Source organism: Staurois parvus, unplaced genomic scaffold, assembly GCF_062004578.1.
Source record: "Staurois parvus isolate SC_StPar_1 unplaced genomic scaffold, SC_StPar_1.0 ptg000025l, whole genome shotgun sequence".
Taxonomy (NCBI): domain Eukaryota; kingdom Metazoa; phylum Chordata; class Amphibia; order Anura; family Ranidae; genus Staurois; species Staurois parvus.
The window spans coordinates 12818856-12838188 of NW_028317821.1; the positions used below are offsets into that span (position 1 = coordinate 12818856).

Consider the following 19333-nt stretch of genomic DNA (forward strand, 5'->3'; position numbering starts at 1 on the left):
TGGCAGTCTCTCCCCCTGTAAATCTCAGGGTGCGCTGATGTACTCACTCTGTCCTCCTTGCTCCCACTGCCCCAAGGCTTTGATCTTGTTCATGCTGTGATGCTGAATGTTCCTCCTGAGCCAGCCTAGAGGTCAGCCTCCTCCCAGACCTAGGGGGAACCCTCCCAGGCCACAGACAGTCTCCTCAGCATTCCGTCTTCTGCTCAACCCCCCTGCCAGCCTAACTCTCCAATATTTATGGGCTGGTCTCACCACTCTACCAGGGATTCCAAACTTGGGATTGGTTAAACTCCCATAAATATGAAGATTAAGGCTTTACCCCTTCCGCCCACTGGCTTCTGAAAGGTTCCATGGTTTTTCAGAACCAGGAGGAGCCAATAGTCTCAACCTGTTAAGCCATTCAGCCTGACTTGCAGTAACTTGACCTAATCTACAGATTCCGTTACCAAGTCAGTGAAGACTAGTTGGGTATTGAACCTGACTGCCCTCTCCCCTTATCCGGCTCATGGGTGTAGGTTTACTCACACTGTCCTCGCCTTCTAGCGTGGTGGGTTGGTGGCTGCTTTCAGGCCTTACGCTGGGCTGGCTCCTTCTTTGCTAACTGGTTGTCCGCCCAAGGAGATGTTGAGGCAGTAGAGATCCTCCTATCCAGCATCCTGCCTGTAGGTAGGCTCCCCTCCCTGGGGCCCCCTCCCAGGCTCCTCTCTCCATCTTCCACCTGACTCTGATTAGCTGCACAGGCTCTGCCACTTTTATGGGTTGCCTTGGTCACCATGCCTAGCCTCCTGCCAGGGTATTGGCCAAGGTTCCTCAAACATGCAGATCTGGGCCTCCTCCTCCCCTCTTTCAGAAAGTTCTCTAAGTTTCTGTAAGGGTAGGAGGGCTGAAGAAGCCCTGATCTGTTAGAGCCTCCCAGCCTCTACTGAGGTGAACTCACTACCTCAAACACAGGCTGACTCATCCCAGGCTGCTACAGAGCCTCTGTCTGAAAAAATGTAAAAACTGAAAAAAAAAGTAAAAACAAATCAGCCTATCTAGCTAACCTGGAGGGTGTTACAGTAAGAAACGTTGTGTCAACAGCATGCGCCCGGGTGTATTAAAATACTTCCATCTGACCTCTGCGACAGGTCTGGACAGGGGGCTCAGCCTGTGATTTTTTTTTTTTTTTTTACTAAGCTCAGTGTTACTAATGTATCTGTTATGAACCTTCTCCTTACCAACACTGTGCCACCTTAGCCAGTCACTTCATTAGCTCCATGAGTAGCAAAGCTCTGACAGGCATGGTTCACTGTTCTACTTCCAGAAAACCTGCCCTAAAAAATGCCATACAGCACTGCATAGGTGCGTAGGCATGAAGTGGCTGTAGAGACTGCTGTAGATTGGTGATAACAAGTATATCCACTTCCCGTCCGCCTACCTGCAATGTACTGTGGACTGGTGGCAACTACATGACCAACGATGGATTCGTACGTCGCTGAGTTTTTCCAGGTTTGGAGCACGCATGCATGTGCCCCCACCCTCGCCATCATTTACTGCAAGACCTGTTTGTCAGCAGGTCCCAGGATTGATGATTTTTGGCCGGGACTCTGCTGATCTCCTGCAACAAATGGAGAAGCAGAGCTGTGCCTGTATTTGTAAATCTCGCTGAATCTTCTCTCCCTGGAACCTTTTCCTTCCAGGGAGAGAAGAAAGACATGCCACATGTGAGTAGAAGCAGCACATTTGCACTCACATAATTAGACACATATTAACTAGTGATGAGCTGCACACCCCGTTCGAACCTACCGAAAGTTCGACCGCTAATGTTGAACAAGGACAATTTACTGAGCGGTATCTTACTACATCTGAGTGTGCGGTAAGATACTGCTTAGCTACTAAAATACCGCATGCGTCCTATTAATTCATGCTGTAGTTTAGTAGTGAAACGGGGTTCCTTGCTGACAGCTGAATGCCAAAACAATTGTCAGCATTGCCCGAAAATTACGAGAAAAACAAAAACGGCATAGGGTCTTCAGGTCTGGTATAGATTTTGAGGGGAACCCCCATGCCAAAATTTTAAAAAATGGTGTTAGGGGTCCCCCCAAAATCCATACCATACACTTGTCCGAGCATGCAGCCCGGTAGGAAAGGGGGGGGGGCGAGTGAGCCCCCCCCCGAACCATACCAGGTCACATGCCCTCACCATGGGGGAGTGCAGGGGGCTCCTCCCCAAAAACACCTTGTCCCCATGTTGATGGGGACAAGGGGCTCTTCCCCACAACCCTGGCTGGAGGTTGTGGGGGGGGGGCTTATCGGAATCTGGAAACCCCCTTTAACAAGGGGGGGCCAGATCCCGCCCCCTCGTGAATGAGTATGCGGTACCGCTACCCATTCACAAAAATGTGTGTTTAACCACCTTCCGCCCGCCCTATAGTACAGTGGCTCAGGGCGCGCGCAGCGCAGCGATCACCTGTGCGTTGTGTCCCTCGGACACAGCGGATCACGGAAAAAGCCGAAGATGTCGGCTCGGTCATGTGATCAGCTGTGTCCAATCACAGCTGATTACATGTAAACACGGAAATGCCAGTTATCGGCACTTCTCTCCTCTCGAGCTTTCACGCTGACAGCTCAAGAGGAGAGGAGAGCCGGTAATAGGCTTTCTGCTCAGGGGACATGTACACTGATCATCGGTGTGCCCTAATGATCAGTGTGGCCCCAGAAGTGCCACCTGTCAGTGCCCATCAGTGCCATGTGCCAGTGCCCATCAGTGCCACATCAATGCCACATATCAATGCATACCAGTGCACATCAATGCCACATATCAGTGCCCATCTGAGCTACCTTTCAATGTCACCCGTCAGTGCCACCTATCAATGCCAATCAGTGCCACCTATCAGTGCCGCCTAACAGTGCCTGTCAGTGCCGCCTATCAGTGCCATATATCAGTGTCATGTATCAGTGCTGCCTTTCAGTGCCCATCAGTGATGCCTGTCAATGCCCATCAGTGCAACCTACCAGTGCCTCCTCATCAGTGTCCATCAGTGCAGCCTATCAGTGCCCATCACTGCAGCCTCATTAGCACACATCAGTGAAGATGAAAAATCACATATTTACAAAACTGTATAACAAAAACTAAGAAAAAAAAATTTTTTTTCAAAATTTTCAGTGGTTTTTGGTTTGTTTAAGAAAAAATAAAAATCTCAGAAGTGATTAAATACCACCAAAAAAAAGCTCTATCTGTCTCAAAAAAATGATAAAAATTTCATATGGGTACAGTGTTGCATGACCGCGCAATTGTCATTCAAAATGTGACAGCGCTGAAAGCTGGAAACTGGCCTGGGCAGGAAGGGGGAATAAGTGCCCTGTAGGCTAGTGGTAAAAAAAAAAAAAGTTCTTTTTATTAAACATGAAAATAAAAAAAATGTTTCCTGAAGTAAATCCAACATCCATCACAATGGCCACCACTACCACCAACCCGAAAAAAGAGCGCAGTGCATTGTGGGGCGCAGCGGGCAAACAGCCTGCCGAACGCCCGTACCATTCATGTGTTCAACAAACACACGAATGGTATATGTTCGAGTTGAACTTGTGTTCAACTCAAACATGCAGCCCATCACTAATGACTCGATCATGCAGCCCAACACTAATATTAACCCCTTGATGTCATTTTTTAAACCCTTTGATCGCCCCAGATGTTAACCCCTTCCTACCCAGTGTCATTAGTATAGTGTCAGTGCTATTTATTACCACTGATCGCTGTATTAGTGCTACTGGAGATGTCAATGGCAGTTAGTCAGTTCCCATCCAGTGGCAGTTAGTGTCAGAATGCCTGCTAAAGTCGCTGAATGCCGCCATTACTAATATAAAAAGATGGATAGAAATTCCAGTATATTTGTAGCCCCTATAGCTTTCACGTAAACCAATTATACACCGATTGGGTTTTTTTTTTATTTTTTTATCAAAGACATGTAGCAGAATACATTTTGGCCTAAATTTATGAATAAATTTTATTTTTATTTGTTTATTGATGTTTTATGGTAAAAAATGTTTTATTTTTTTTAAATTGTCGGTCTTTTTTGGTTTATAGTGCAAGAATAAAAAAATACGCAGAGCTGATCAAAAAACACTGAAAGAAAGCTCTATTTGTGAGGGAAAAAATGACATAAATTTAATTTATTTACAGAGCTGCATGACTGTGCAATTGTCAGTTAAAGTATTGCAAAAAATGGCCTGGTCACGATGGGGGTAAATTTTCTGGAGGGCAAGTGGATATTATATAATAAACAATTATTTTTAGAAAGCTAGTGATGTAGCAGCACAGTGGCTAAATGGTTAGCACTTCCACCTGGCAGTACTAGGGTCGTTGGTTCATAATCCCAACCACAGCACCACCTGCCTGGAGTTTGCATGTTCTCCCTGTGCCTGCGTGGGTTTCCTCCCACACTCCAAAGACATGCTGGTAGGTTAATTGGATCCTGTCTAAATTATCCCTAGTATGTGTATGTATGAATGTGAGTTAGAGACATTAGATTGTACACCCCTTGAGGGTTAGGGACTGATGTGAATGTACAATATATATGTAAAGTGCTGCGTAAATTGATGGCGCTATATAAGTACCAGTAATCAGGGGCGGACTGACCATTTGCAAACTCAGGCACTGCCCGAGGGCCCGGGGGGCGGTAGGGGGCCCCATGAGATGCCCCTGGTACCTTTTTCATAGGCTTTTTTGAGTTTGGGCAAGGACACAGGGGCCCCATGATCCCCTATTGCCCGGGGGCCCCATGAGTTGTCAGTCCGCCCCTGCCTGTAATAAATAAATGGAGCATAATAAACGTGATTCAATGACATCCTCGTTTTTTGATGATCTCTGGGCTCCCCTGGCATGTATCCCTTCCCTTCAATCCTCCTTGTAATCAAGCGACTGCCTATTGAAAGAATCAGAGCAGCGTTCTTCCCAATCCTTCCCGCTCTTGGAAAGGGACCAATAGGCTGCGGCCAAGGAGGAGTCCCCGAGCTGTGATTGGCCGGCCCCTCATATAGTATGCTGCGGCTGTTGTGCTGCTTTCCCCGTCACCTCATCCACTGTTCATACACACAGCTTGTCCACCCTGCCGTACATCGCTCCACCACCGACCCCGCTATACACAGCGCCTCGGTATCCTGTCTACTATAGATATTCAGCATGGGCTGCAGCAATTCGTCATCTGCTGGAGGTAAGGAGGCGCAGGGAGCATGCACAGCTGTCATGGGGAATAGAGCCCGGCTGTCATGGGGAATAGAGCCCGGCTGTACTGGCATGGGGCTGGATGGTGGAGGAGATCCCACAGGCTGGGGATTGATCCTAGGGAGACCAGAGCAGGTTCTGATCAGCTGCATACAGCCGGGGTACTACTATATACAGGGTTCATAGAGCACCATGTGACCTGTTATTGTACACCTGCATGTGTGCCATGGAGGAACCTAACCTCCTAATCACCCCTCCCCAAGGTCAGCTGTACATTGCCTGAATTGTATTCATCATATACATCAAGATCACCCCTTACCACTAGGCACTTGTCTGCAAAACGCGTCCTCGCGCCCAATCCTGGGCTTCTTTGTACATCTGCTTGTATTCTCAAACTTTGCTCTAGAAGTGATCAGCGTGGATCATACTCTTTTTGGATCTCTGTGAACATCAAGATCAGAAATGATCACACCTTCAGGAAAGATTAATGGGTCCTTTTGGCTACTTTCACACTGATACCTTGATTTCGATGCATTTTATACAACACATGCAACTGAAAAACGCAACACAGGTGTGTTTTTGCTGCATTTTTCAATTATTTCAATAGGTGTGTTTTTTGTGTGTGGTGAGTTTTTTTTTTTTTTTTTTTTTTTTTTTTTTTTTTTTTTTATTATTTTTTTTTTTTCTGTTCTGTTTTTTGGTGGTATGTGTGTTTCTGAAACAAAAATGCACCAAGCAGGATCTTAAAAATTGCAACGGATCGGTTTGAAGAGTCCCATAAAGGTGCGGACTGACCATTTGGAAACTTGGCACTGCCCGAGGACCCGGGTCAGTAGAGGGCTCCATGCGATGCCCCTGGTACATTTTTCATAGGCTTTTTTGAGTTTGGGCAAGGACACAGGGGCCCCATGATTCCCTATTGCCCGGGGGCCCCATGAGTTGTCAGTCTGCCCCTGGTCCCATAGGAATGCATGGTTGTTGTTTTTGGGTTTTTTTTTTTTTTTTGTGTGGTGTTTTTTGTTTTGTTTTTTACCTGAAACAAAAATGCACCCAGCAGGATTTAATAAAAAATGCAACAGATCAGTGTGAAGCGTTCCATAGGAATACATGGTCACGTGTTGTGTTTTTTTTTTTTTTTTAAACGCAAAAGAAAACTGGATCAGTGTGAAAGCAGCCTTTCTGGAGGAAACTCTGCTCCGTCAAGCCAGCCAAACGAGTGAATGATGACAAATAGTATGCAGCCTGCATAAACTCTACCTCTGGATGTGGATAGTTGTTTGCCCTCATTGACGCCCCCCCCCCCCCGTGTTATGACCATAAGCCCCCTGTCACATGAAAGCCGGTTTTGAAGTCGTGCGACTTACAATGAAGTCGTGCGACTTACAATGAAGTCGCACGATTTCAAAATCGGGTGACTTGCCGATTTTTAGTTGCAATTTGCAAGACATCTGACGCAGATGTCTATGCAAATCGCAACAAAAGTAGTGTATGTACTACTTTAGAAATCGGTGCGGCTCCAACCAAGTTGGAACCGCACCAATATGACCGCTCTAATAGTGGACAATAGGGTGCGACATGGCATACGATTTGTAGATCGCATGCCAAGTGGCACCTGATGTGACTGGGGTGTAAACAAACTGGAGGATTAGCTGCACTTCACTAAACTGCCCCTGGACACTATGGGGGAGAGTTACTAAAATTGCTGTTCAGATTTTGGTACAGCTGTGCTTTGTAACCAGTCTGCTTTTACCAATAAGCTTTGACAATAAAACCTGGAAGCTGATTGGTTACTATGCACAGCTGCACCAGATTCTGTGTACCAGTTTTAGTAAATCTCCCCCAGTCTGTCTACATCCAGGGCAGGACAGAGCCCCCAATCGCATGAGTAATCGCATGGATCAAAATTTGGCCAGTTCAGCAGGTACCCACCAAATTCAATCCATGTATGGGCACCCTGGTTGTACACAAGTTAATCTGTCAATCAACAACCAGCCTGTTGGGGTTTTTTTGAATGATTAGCGCCAGTAGTTATAGCAGGCAATACTAATCGTATTCTGCTGGCAGGAAAGGCTCCCTGCACTCACCACCGGAAGAACAAAATAGCGTTGATGGAGGGATTCCCCCATCAACACTGACTGTGTTCACAGGAAAATTGAGTGTTTTTTCTTTCATTCACCCATGGTAAAAGGAAAGAAAATTGTATAATCTATGGCCTTCCTAATGCCTAGTACATGATGAGAAAATCTCACAAAAAAAACCCAAAACATTTTTGGAGCGATCATCCAATACTCTGGTTATTGGTACACAGCTTTCATGAGCCAATCCCAACAATTTCTGTTAAATTATCTGCAGAGACCAGCACAAAAATTCTTCTTGTAAGATAATAGAACAATCGATTTTCATTTAATCAGTACAGTCTTCGTCTGTAAAAGAAAAAAAAAAGTCACCAAAACTGCACATGCCTAGAAACGAAAGAATGCATTGCAATACATTACATTATATAATTGCGGGAAGTTGTATTCTGTCCTTACAAGAATTTTCATAACGAAGAAATTTCATAAGCTTTCAGGAAAACCCCAAAAAACAGCCGATCACTCGTCTAACATTCTCATCGTGTGTCAGCAATCGCACTATAGCAGTGCGGGAAATCACACCGCATTCCTGCACAAATCACATGCGATTCTTTGCAGTACGATTCAATGCAGGCTCAATTTGCACCAAACGTGAACGAAAAAGGTACAGGAACCCCCCCCCTTCCCCCCCCCCCCCCCCCCCGCTGCACTTGAATCGGATCACATGGGTGATCACACCCACGCCATCCAGTTCTTGTAATTGCACTGTTTTGCAATATGTTTTGGTGTCATTAATTTAACATTGATACTAGGGGCAGATCACATGAACAGGTGTGATGTGGGAAACGCTCAGGATTTGCTGTTTCCTGCACTAGATATATGTGATTCGGCTGTTAAAGTGTAAGTAAAAGCAAAACCGAACTAACTCTAAATCTACCCTTGGCCACATTCTTAGACTAATCTATCTAGCCCTGTAAAGAAAAAAAAAAAAAATTTACCTGTTCTGCAGATGTCTGGTCCCACTCTGAGCTTAGTGGTGACTTCAGGAGTGTAGGCATATGCGGGAGAGGCAGCTGACGACAGAAGCCCAATAATTCAGCCCAATGTACACTGGACACTTCTGAACGATGGAAACTGACTGACTGCTGGAAAACGTAGGTTAAAAAAATCTGTTTAGCTGCTTTTGCATAATGCGTTTATTTGCGTTTAGAAGCGTTTTTTCAAGATAAGCACAGGAGAGGCTCCCAAATGCCCAGAATGCACTGAAAAGTGGTAAATTATTAACTATTTCAAACTGTTTCAGAGAAATACAGAAAGTAGAAGCAGAGAGAGCAGTATGTGTTGAGATCAGCTTAGGTGTGAGTTGCTTATTGACATTTCTTTTGTTTCCAAGGGTGGGAAAGGTGTCTGGAGTGAATCATTAAGGCCACCTGGCAGAAGGTCTTCATTAGGAATTTGAGGTGTGAATGTGCATTAACATATCTTTTGTTTCCAAGGGTGGGAGAGGTCTGAGGTGTGAATTGGTCATTACAATGTGTGACAAGTTTGGTAGGAACATCCTGTATTCAGTGTTTTGTCCATCTGAGTACCTTTGAAAATGCTTTGCATGCATTTTTCATGATGGAAAAAAGGCTCTGGATAGCATTGGGAACTGGAAGAGTTAAAAAAAAAAAAAAAAAAAATTAAAATGCTTTTAAATGCAATTAGCTGCCTTTACAAGCATTTTTGCTTTTGAAACGCTGATAAAATCGACTACTGGACCCAAGTTTTCTGCTTTCAAAAAAATGACTAAATGCAAATGCCTGTAAACGACTGTAAATGAAGATGTGTACATGGACACACAGAAAAACATTAGGGTGAGTTCAGGGGCTGCTGAATAAAACGCTGAACGGCTCCTAAACTCACGTTTATCAGCTGCAGTGTACAGGAGCTCTAATTCTATGGGTGACATCACTTACCAGCTGTTGGCCATCTCTGGCACACAGAGGGTGCCGCTGGAGCCTGGACCAGAGCAGCTGCAGAGCAGGTAAGTATAATTTTTTTTTTCTCCCCCCTTTACAGGGCTAGATAGATGATTAGACTTAGAAAGTGTCTGAGAGTAGGCTAAGAGTTACTAAGGTTTTACCATTACTTGCACTGTAAGACAAGCGGTTACATGCAACTGGCAGCGGCAACGACCATTGATCTGTATACGGTACAAATCTGGGTCCACAGTGGTCTGCACACAATGTGTATGGGGCTAGTTGCAGATTCTCACCAACATCTGCCTGTGTGGGTAAAGTCTAATGGGGGACTATACATGGGTAGTAGTTAGTGTCCTTAAAAGCTTTGGAGACCTGTTCTGCTTGTTGTGGTTTAATGGACTTGTGCACATGGATGAATTCAGGTGTACACTGCAAGAATTCACTGTATTTTCATGCCTGGGAGTCGGTCAGGTGGATTCACGTTTACAGGGATGGGTGAGCCTTCACATGCCTGATGAAGGGGTCCTCCATGGTCCTGAATCATGTGTGCGGCTGATATACAGTTGTGTTCAAAATAATAGCAGTCAGACATCACTAACTGCATCAATCACTGTTTTTGGTAGAAATGATATTTCTACATGGCAAATAATTTACTAGCAGGTGTAGTAGATTAATAGAAATCCAACAGACCCAACAGTCATGACATGCATGCTGCTGATTCTGTGTAATTGAATCACTAATTGAAAGGGGCATGTTCAAAATAATAGCAGTGTGGAGTTCTATTAGTGAGGTCATTCATTCTTTGAAAAACAGGTGGCAATTATTGCCCTTATTTAAGGAAGGAAGGCAGCAAATGTTGTACATGCTGGTTACAGTGCATTTCTCTCTGAAATTGTGAGGAAAATGGGTCGTTCCAGACATTGTTCAGAAGAACAGCGTACCTTGATTAAAAAGTTGATTGGAGAGGGGAAAACCTATAAAGAAGTGCAGAAAATGATAGGCTACTCAGCTAAAATGATTGCAAATGCTTTAAAATGGCAACCAAAACTTGAAAGACGTGGAAGAAAGCGAAAAACTACCATTCGAATGGATAGAAGAATAGCCAAAATGGCAAGGACTCAGCCAACAATCAGCTCCAGGAAGATCAAAGAAGGTGTAAAGTTACCTGTGAGTACTGTTACAATTAGAAGACGCCTATGTGAAGCCAAGCTATCTGCAAGAAGCCCCCGCAAAGTCCCACTGTTGAAAAAAAGACATGCTGAAGAGGTTACAATTTGCCAAAGAGCACATTGACTGGCCTAAAGAGAAATGACGCAACATTTTGTGGACTGATGAAAGTAAGAATGTTCTTTTTGGGTCTAGTGGCCAGAGACAGTTTGTCAGACGACCCCCAAACACTGAATTCAAGCCACAGTACACTGTGAAGACAGTGAAGCATGGTTGTGCAAGCATCATGATATGGGGATGTTTCTCATACTACGGTGTTGGGCCTATTTATCGCATACCAGGGATCATGGATCAGTTTGAATACATCAGAATACTTGAAGAGGTCATGCTGCCTTATGCTGAAGAGGAAATGCCCTTGAAATGGGTGTTCCAACAAGACAACGACCCCAAACACACCAGTAAACGTGCAACATCTTGGTTCCAGACCAACAAGATTGACGTTATGGAGTGACCAACCCAATCCCCGGATCTTAATCCAATAGAAAATTTGTGGGGTGACATCAAAAATGGAGTTTCTGAGGCAAAACCAAGACATAGAGAAGAACTGTGGAATGTAGTCCAATCATCCTGGGCTGGAATATCTGTTCACAGGTGCCAGAAGTTGGTTGACTTCATGCAACACAGATGTACAGCAGTTCTCAGAAACAGTGCTTATACAACTAAATATTAATTAAGTGATTCAAAGGAAAGCAAAATCTTCAAACATTTTTCAGTTTATATAGTGAATGTTTGAGTTTGTAAAGAAGAATACAAACACTGCTATTTTTTTGAACAGTCTAATATTCACTTTTCTTCAATTTTTTTAGAGGAACAACACAAATTTGATATATTTTTCTTCATGTTTTGATTTGGAATAGAATGTGTAGTGTTCCCAATGCATTTGTGTGTATGGAAATAAAAGCTATTACAAGGATTTTGAGCTTTATTCACTTTTTTCAACACACTGCTAATATTTTGAACACAACTGTACTTTATTTTATGTAGTCGCTAGTCTCCAGCTGGTATCTCCTACTGCGCCCGCTTACTGTACAGGCTTTTCCGGGAATGTTGAATGCTAGACGCAAACCATTCACCTCCACTGCTGCTAACCCTGACCACTCACATGTGTGGTTACAGATATAAAGCCATAGCATCTGACAACCTGTCATTGATTTTGTATAAACTGCTGGCGGCGGCTAAACGACACAGAATTCCTGCAGTTAATGCCCAAATGTGTCTGTTTGCATGAGCCCACGTAACACATGTAGAAATGGATCTTGTATTTGTGTCTTGTAGCCTCCCGCTGATCATCTTTATTTTTCTTGTTTTTAAATTGCTGACTGGTGAAAGCACCAGTATGGTGATGGATTGTGTGTTCAATTGATGTTTGGAAAATAAAGCAGGTTCAATTGTACGGGATAATCTGCCTTTTTTTTTTTTTTTTTTCCTGCTTTTGCTCATCACACAATGCAGACTTTGGACTTGTCTGCCAGCAGTTCTGACAGTGCTGTTCAACTATGCCAAAAGAAAAGTAAAGTGTGTCTGTGTGATCGATCATTATATTTTAATGGGTATACATGATATAATAAAGTTTGCCGGTCTCTATGGGGACAGTGAGACTAGTTAACTACAGGAGTTGAGAAAGTTCCCACAATAAATTGTATGAAGATTTACCGTACTTCAGTTACGCAATCCTATGCAGATGAAAGAAGTAAACATGAATTTCCTTTTTACGTGATTGGATACTCCAAGTGAATCTTCAGACGTTTTATTGTGGGAACATTCTCATCCTTCAAGGCCTATTTACACTGGTGTTTTAGTCTATGGATTGCAATGCTCTTAAATTGTGTGTGTGTGTGTGTGTGTGTGTGTGTGTGTGTGTGTTCAACCTCTGCATCATAAAAATCATGTCTGTTCCATATCTTGACAAAAATCAACTTTTTTTTAATTTTTTTTCTTCATTTTAAGGCACATTCACACCATGTGTGCAAGTCTATGCAAGGTCACATAGAAAACAATTGTTTTCTTTGTACCCTGGGCACACTATACTGAATTGGGGACGTACGGGGAAATATGCAGCATAATTTCTCCTGATGTCTCGTTTGTGTATTTCTATGCTTAAAGCAATAATAAAGTAACACTAAAGGCTCAGTTTGGTTTAAAAAAAAAAAAAAAAAAGTCATACTTGCCACCTCTGTGCAATGGTTTTGCACATACCAGCTCCAATCCTCTTCTCGGGTACCCTGCCTGCACTCCTGGGCCCTCCTCCCTGCTGAGTTCTTCCAGAGCAATCTGCTTACTTTGGGGGCACTCTTGCATGATTGCTCCCAAGTTACCTCTGTCTAGAAGACACACAGCATGGCTCAGCCCCACCCCCATTGTGACTGACACTGGCTGACTGCAGCTGTGTCTCTCAGCCATTGAGGAGAGAGAGGCCAGGGAAAGCCGCTGATCCCATGCACCTGCTGGATCGAGAGGGGGCTCAGGTAAGTATTAGGGGGGGGCTGTGGTGGGAGCAGCACACGGAAAGTAAACCTTCAGCCTTTACAGCCACTTTAAACCCAAACCAAGAATGTAATATATTGCAGTTTACCAATCCTTGAATGCGGTGGCTGCATTAGTTTTTTTCCTTTTTTTTTTTTTTTTTTTTTTCACATTGTAATCTAACCAGTAGCACACTTCCAGTATAAGGCTGCATTAACACTGGGCAGTAAGACCAGTGTTAACTGTAGCAGCAGGAATCTCTTGTTTACAGCTGTGGATGAGCAGCTAGGTGAAGCTACTAGCCACGTTCCCTATAATGGCCAGCGGCTGCAGCTTTTCATGGCTCGCCGCAGAGCCAGAGATCACCTGTGGCAATCATTGCTGGACACAGCGATTCGCACTGGTGTAATGTAGCCTTTGAACATCCGTGCTCTGGATGAAGGAGCACAGGGGCTGATCATGGTAAGCACCCTTATCAGTGGTGAATGGTTTCTTGGCACTCTGACTGCTACATTTGAAGGAGTGTTCTGTTGAAAAACAACCCACTTACTGGCTAGATAATAAAGAAAACCAGGTAATAAAGGAAAGCGAGAGCCTAAAGAGAAATACAAGCCAACACATCTATGAATCGGTAAGTTGCAACATAATGTTTGCTTTAGGGTTTATTACTGCTTTAAGCTGCAGTTCAAAGAAATTATTGAAATCTCACTTTGTGACATTTCAATAAAGTTTAAAAAGGGGGAAAAAAAGGAAACCATGTCTTGTGTTGTAAAATGCGAAGCCCCATGCCACCACTGCCCATATAGTGCCACCTGCACAAGAAAATGGCTTGTATTTCTGAGCCAACTGATGTGATTGAGCCTTTAGTCCCTATTTGAAGCCCTGCGATTTGGCAACCATGTAGGACAGAAAGAATCCCATTATTGTCCCACCTATACAAGTCACTTCTATGTAACTGAAGCTGGCCATACACTAATGCAGGCCATAGATGGGGAGAAAAACGGCAGATTTTCGGCCGATTAACGAACTATCGGTCGGTCTAAAAAACTTACCTGACCACCAATTATTACGAAAATCGGCCGATTAATGAGTAACCTATAACGGGAAATTATGTCATTTTGTGGCCTTTGTGATCCTTTTTCGGAAAACGATCGTTCGTTTTTGACCATCAATGAGGATAAAGTCGGGCGTTTTTCGAAAATTTTCCAACATCACCGATAATCTGAAAGTCCAAAATACACGAAAAACGGCCGACAAAATCGTCCACTAACGATAAGATAATCGGCCGGTTTTATTTTCGGACGAAAAATCGGCCGTTTTTCTCCCCATCTATGGCCTGCATTAGTGGCTTTTTTTTTTTTTTTTTTTTGTGTTGAAAATTTTTTGTACTAAGAATGCTCAATTGACTTTCCCATACATTTTATGTGCATTTTAATGTGCCTTGATGCACATTGTAGTGCACGTTAAAGTGTACTGTATTTTGCAGAATTTCCTGTGACATCACATCTTGTGGGTCAAAAAAAAATAAATCCCAAAGCAATCATTTTTTTTTTTTTTTCCTATGCTTGCATTGTGCTGTCTTGACCTGCATTTTACATGTGTTGACCTATGCTGCATTGTGTTTAAAATGCATACATGTTGCATTTTAACGTAGCATTGTGCGAATAAGATACAAAAAATAGTGTCCTTGCTAAAACGCAGATCAAAGCACTAGTGTGAAATAGCCCTAAGGCATATATGAAGGGTGTATGAATTTATGCTCTAAATATGCTGTTTTTATTTAGTGTGTGGTTTTTTTTTTTTTTTTTTTTTTTTTTTTTTTCTGCAAAAGCCTGGTAGGAAAAAAATTCCTCTATTGTTGCGTATGTAGCATGTTTATGCGCATATGGTGTTGGATGTAAACACATTCTGCTGGCCAGAATCTGAATTTATTCTAGTCATTAGAATACATTCATGCTGATGTGGGCGTTTATGCGCATTTACACGCATATGCAAGTAAACTATGCTCATAAGCTCTTCGCTGCTTTTGGTGCCTTTTTTTTTATTTTTATATTTTTTTTTTTAGCTACTTATGCTTCTAAACCCTGTTCTTCAAATACTAATCCAAATCTTTAAATGCCTGATATGCATGGTCACATAGGCTAACCTAGAACTACATTTAGAGGCATAAAAAAGTATGTGGCTTTTATGCCAATGTACAGGATGCCTAAAACTGAAAAAAAAACTCTCATGGTGCAAAATAGCTCTTGTGCTGCTGCTGGAGGTTGTGCTGCTGCGGAAGGTTGTTGGCTGATTGTTAGGAGATTAATCGAACAGGATAAATAAGCAGAAAAAAAATATCCAAACCCTTTTGAGAGTATGTTGAGCGATTTTATCTTAACTGCCCTTCAAGACTATAGAGAAATCAATGGTTAATGGTGTCTGCTACACCGCAAACTGTAATTGTGCGATCACCAGAGAATATCCGCTCAGTCATTCGACTGTAAGTCCCTGGCTAGCTTCACACCTATGTGTTGCGGTAAAATCAACTTATGTGGTCAAGTTTTGATTAGTGCATGACAAATGCATTGCAATTCTTTATGGGGCCCATTCACACATGTGCTGTGCATTTTGGGGAAAAGCTGTACAGGTGCCTTTGTGATGTGTCCGTGCGTGTTCTTGGCCCCGTAGACTTCGATGGCAGCATGCAACATGGGTTTAGGTGCCTAAAAACAAGCCCCCCCCCCCCCCATCAATCCCTGCTTTTATTTAACTTTCATTGGCCAAACAAAAAAATGCAGAATTTGTTGAAATGCCCTTTAAGAATGCGCAACAAATGCAGTAAAATAGATGCAAAGCTGTACACTTTGCTATGCATTTCAGTAACACAAAGCAAGGCTGTTTGTGAAGTGTTGCAATGCCATTTACCGTATTTAGAATGTCACCATACAACTACAGTAAGTGGCAATGGCTGCAGCACACTACATTGCACATGCAGTGCATTATGGTACAGTTTTCTACTGTTCATTGGCAGCCCATTCAAAATGTATAAACTGCCTTAGGCTACGTTCACACTAGCGTTGTGTGCAGGCGGCAGAGAGGCGTTTGGGAAGCGTTTTTACCGCTTCCCAAACGCCTCTGCCAATTCTGCACATTACAGCACATGGTGCTGTTCTAACAGGAGCGTTTGCGTCGCGTCGCGGCAAAACGGAAGCCTCTGGTCGAGTCAGGAGGCTTTGAAGCCTCCTATTCTCGTCTATGGTGCCGCTCCGCAAACGCCCGGCCGGCGTTTGCGGTGCGGTTGCGACGCGGTTGCGGGGCGTTTGCGGAGCGGTAACACCACTCAAATGCATTATAGGCGTTTGTGGGGCGTTATTAACGCTCGGCAAACGCCTAGCAACCGCCGCTAAACCGCGCATGCGGCGTTTGCGGAGCGTTTGCCGAGCGTTAAAAACGCTCCGCAAACACCGGACCAACGCTTGCCAAACGCTATAGGGGCGTTTGGCAAGCGTTGGCAAAACAGCCTAGTGTGAACGAGCCCTTAATGCAACACATTATTAACATGTATACGCAACACTATGCACTAGGAGATATTTTCAGGCTGTGAGATTAAAAATCACTTGTGTAGCCCTAGCCTGACACTCCAATAAAAGTGGGGGGGAAATATGCAGGGAGAACTTGCTGCTTGGATGCCTTGCAGATCTAAGAAACCAGTGAGTGAATCCATCCAGTGGGCTCCACCTGTATACCGTTTGGGGTATCAGCCCTTAACGTCTTAAAGCAGCATACTCTAGTTCATTCTTGCAGGCAAAGGTGTGTGTGGTGTTTTTGTTTTTTTTTTTTTTTTGTGGTGGTTTTGTTGTGGTGGTGGTTTTGTGTTTTTTTTTTTTTTTTGTAACTGCCCTGAGATTGGCATTAATAGATCAATTCTTGTCACAGCTTTTTTTTTTCACTGACGTAAACCGACAGGAATTGACCCCAGGGTTAATCAATGATGAAATTTCCACATTTGCGAGCTCCACTGTTTTAGGCTTGTCTGTAGATGGACTAGTCTGCTTATGAATCACATTCAGCTCAGTAGTGTGAATGTTTGACTGAACCATACATACAGTACATGATTTTATGAAAATTGAGGTTTTGTCCAAACCAAGCTATTGGATTGAAACCTGATTGGCTACAATGGCTGCTCTGTTCCCATTCAACCTTTAACCACTTCCCGACCGGCCGTTGCATATAAACGGCCAGACGGTGGCAGTGCAGGGTCTGGTGGCCGTTTATAAATGGCCTCCCCGCACCCTGCTTGTGCGCGCTCCCCGGACACAGTGAAACGCCGATCGTTGGACGGGACCTCTGTATGAGGTCCCGATCATGTGATCACTGATTGGCCAATCAGTGATCACATGCAAAGTAGTAAGCAACATGTCACTTGTGGCATTGCTTACTATGTGTGAAATCTGTGAATGATCACAGAGGTCACATGGTACAAGGCAATTCACAACAGCCTTGTACCATGTGACACGTTGTGACCAATCACAGCTCACTCAGTACTTCTCAATGAGTGCAAGAATGCAGTCAGAGAGATGGAGAAATTATTGCTTTTATATCCTATATGGGTGTAAAAGCAATCAGTGTAAAAAAAAAAAAAAAAAAAAAAATCATCAGCCCCCACAAGTAGTACAGTGTCACCATGGTGACACTGTACTGCTAGGGTGACAGTATGTAAAAAAAATAATATAAAATGTTTAAAAATTATAATTTTTGGTTATAAACTAAATTTGGATTTTTTTTTTTTTTTACTAAAAAGATAACGGAATAAATTTTGGCAAAGATTTATGATTAAATATTTATTTGCAAAATTTTATAAAAAAAAACACTTTTTTCTAAATTTTTGGACTTTTTCATTTACATAGCAAAAAAAAATTAAAATCCCAGCGGTGAATAAATACCACCAAAATAAAGCTTTATCTGTCTCAAAAAAATGGTAAAAAATAAATTTGGGTACAGTGTTGCATGACCGTGCAATTATCATTCAAAGTGTGATAGCGCTGAAAGCTGAAAACTGCCCTGGTCAGGAAGGGGGTAAAAGTGTCCGGTCTGGAAGTGGTTAATGTGAGTTCTGTTTGAAGTGCCGATTTTTTTTTTTTTTTTTATTTTTTTTTTTTAAATAAAAGCTCAACATACATACATACATACATACATACATACTATTAATACTTGGATGGTCATCTCCCCTTGTAGTTTTCAGCTGACATAAAGCTGCACATGCTCAGTTTGCCATCCTTTCTGGCATCTCTAGGATGATGTCTAGCATCAGTGCTCCTTGTGTAATGAACATTTTGCTTCCACTAAGGCTTAGCTCATCTTTTGGATGATTATTATACAGGATTTGGATGATGGTGGTTTTGGGTGGAAATATGGATATGGATGGAGTGATACAAATATTTTTGTATTGACTTTTTTTAGAAGACCTTTGCAAATAAAGATTTACTTCCTGGTGGAGGGGAGAGATTACTTCCATTTTTTTTAAATGGAATCGGGTATGGTGGTGCCTGAAGCTCAAAAGTGTGGGTGTGTGTGTTTTGGGGGTTGGTGTGTTGTGTTTAAGCTGCTGAAAGCAGAAACACATAACAAGTGATGTAACATGTAATGGTTTTCTCTATTGGCAATAGGCTAATACGAAAATGCCCAAGTTCTAAAACACTTGGAAAATGCTGTACAAAAATGCACATACAAATACATAAGAAAATGTCCAAAAATGACACTCAGGTGTGAATGCAGCCTTTAAAGCGGAGCTCCACCTAAACAAAAGGCGAAGTTCTGCTTTAAGGACTGCTCCCCCACTCCCCATTAAGGATTGCACCTTTGGGGAGCGGTTATCTGAATTTAACAGATACCTGCTCCCACTTCCAGTCTGCCTAGGCAACCTGTTGCTCTCTAGCTGTTGTGGAACTACATTTCCCATGAGGCATTGCAAAGATTACAACTGACAGTTACAGCTATGACTTGCAGAGGCATTATGCAACTTGTAGTCCTGCGGCTCTCAGGTTGCCTACCTGTGGCCTAGGCAATCGGAATCAGAAGGTGTCCTCCCTCCCTGTAGTCTTTTGGGACACATGACAGGTCCCAGAAGACTACAGAACTATTCGGGAAGCGCAGCGCTAGTCGCACATGCGCAGTGGGTACCCGGCTGTGAAGCCACAAGCTATCACAGCTGGGTGCCCACACTGAAGATGCCGGCCTCCTGGAATACAGGACGGCCGGTGAAACAAGCTGCAGGGGACACACCGAGGGACAGGTAAGTGTCTGTTTTTTAAAAGTCAGCAGCTACAGTTTTTGTAGCTGCTGACTTTTATTTTTTGATAGGTTGAGTGGAACTCTGCTTTAAGCACGATGCAATTTACTCATAAAAGGGACTGAAAAAACCT

At 43.2% G+C, this 19333-nt stretch overlaps 1 protein-coding gene across 1 annotated transcript in view; it reads left to right on the top strand.

Annotated features, from left to right (window-relative positions):
* The first annotated feature begins 5016 nt into the window (after positions 1 to 5016).
* Positions 5017 to 19333, top strand: part of CUNH12orf75 (chromosome unknown C12orf75 homolog) — a 73750-nt gene continuing 59433 nt past the window's right edge. The window contains exon 1 of the mRNA XM_089651850.1: positions 5017 to 5192. Coding sequence (XP_089507976.1) covers positions 5162 to 5192 — 31 coding nt within the window. The 5' untranslated portion in view covers positions 5017 to 5161. The remainder of the gene's footprint in view (positions 5193 to 19333) is intronic.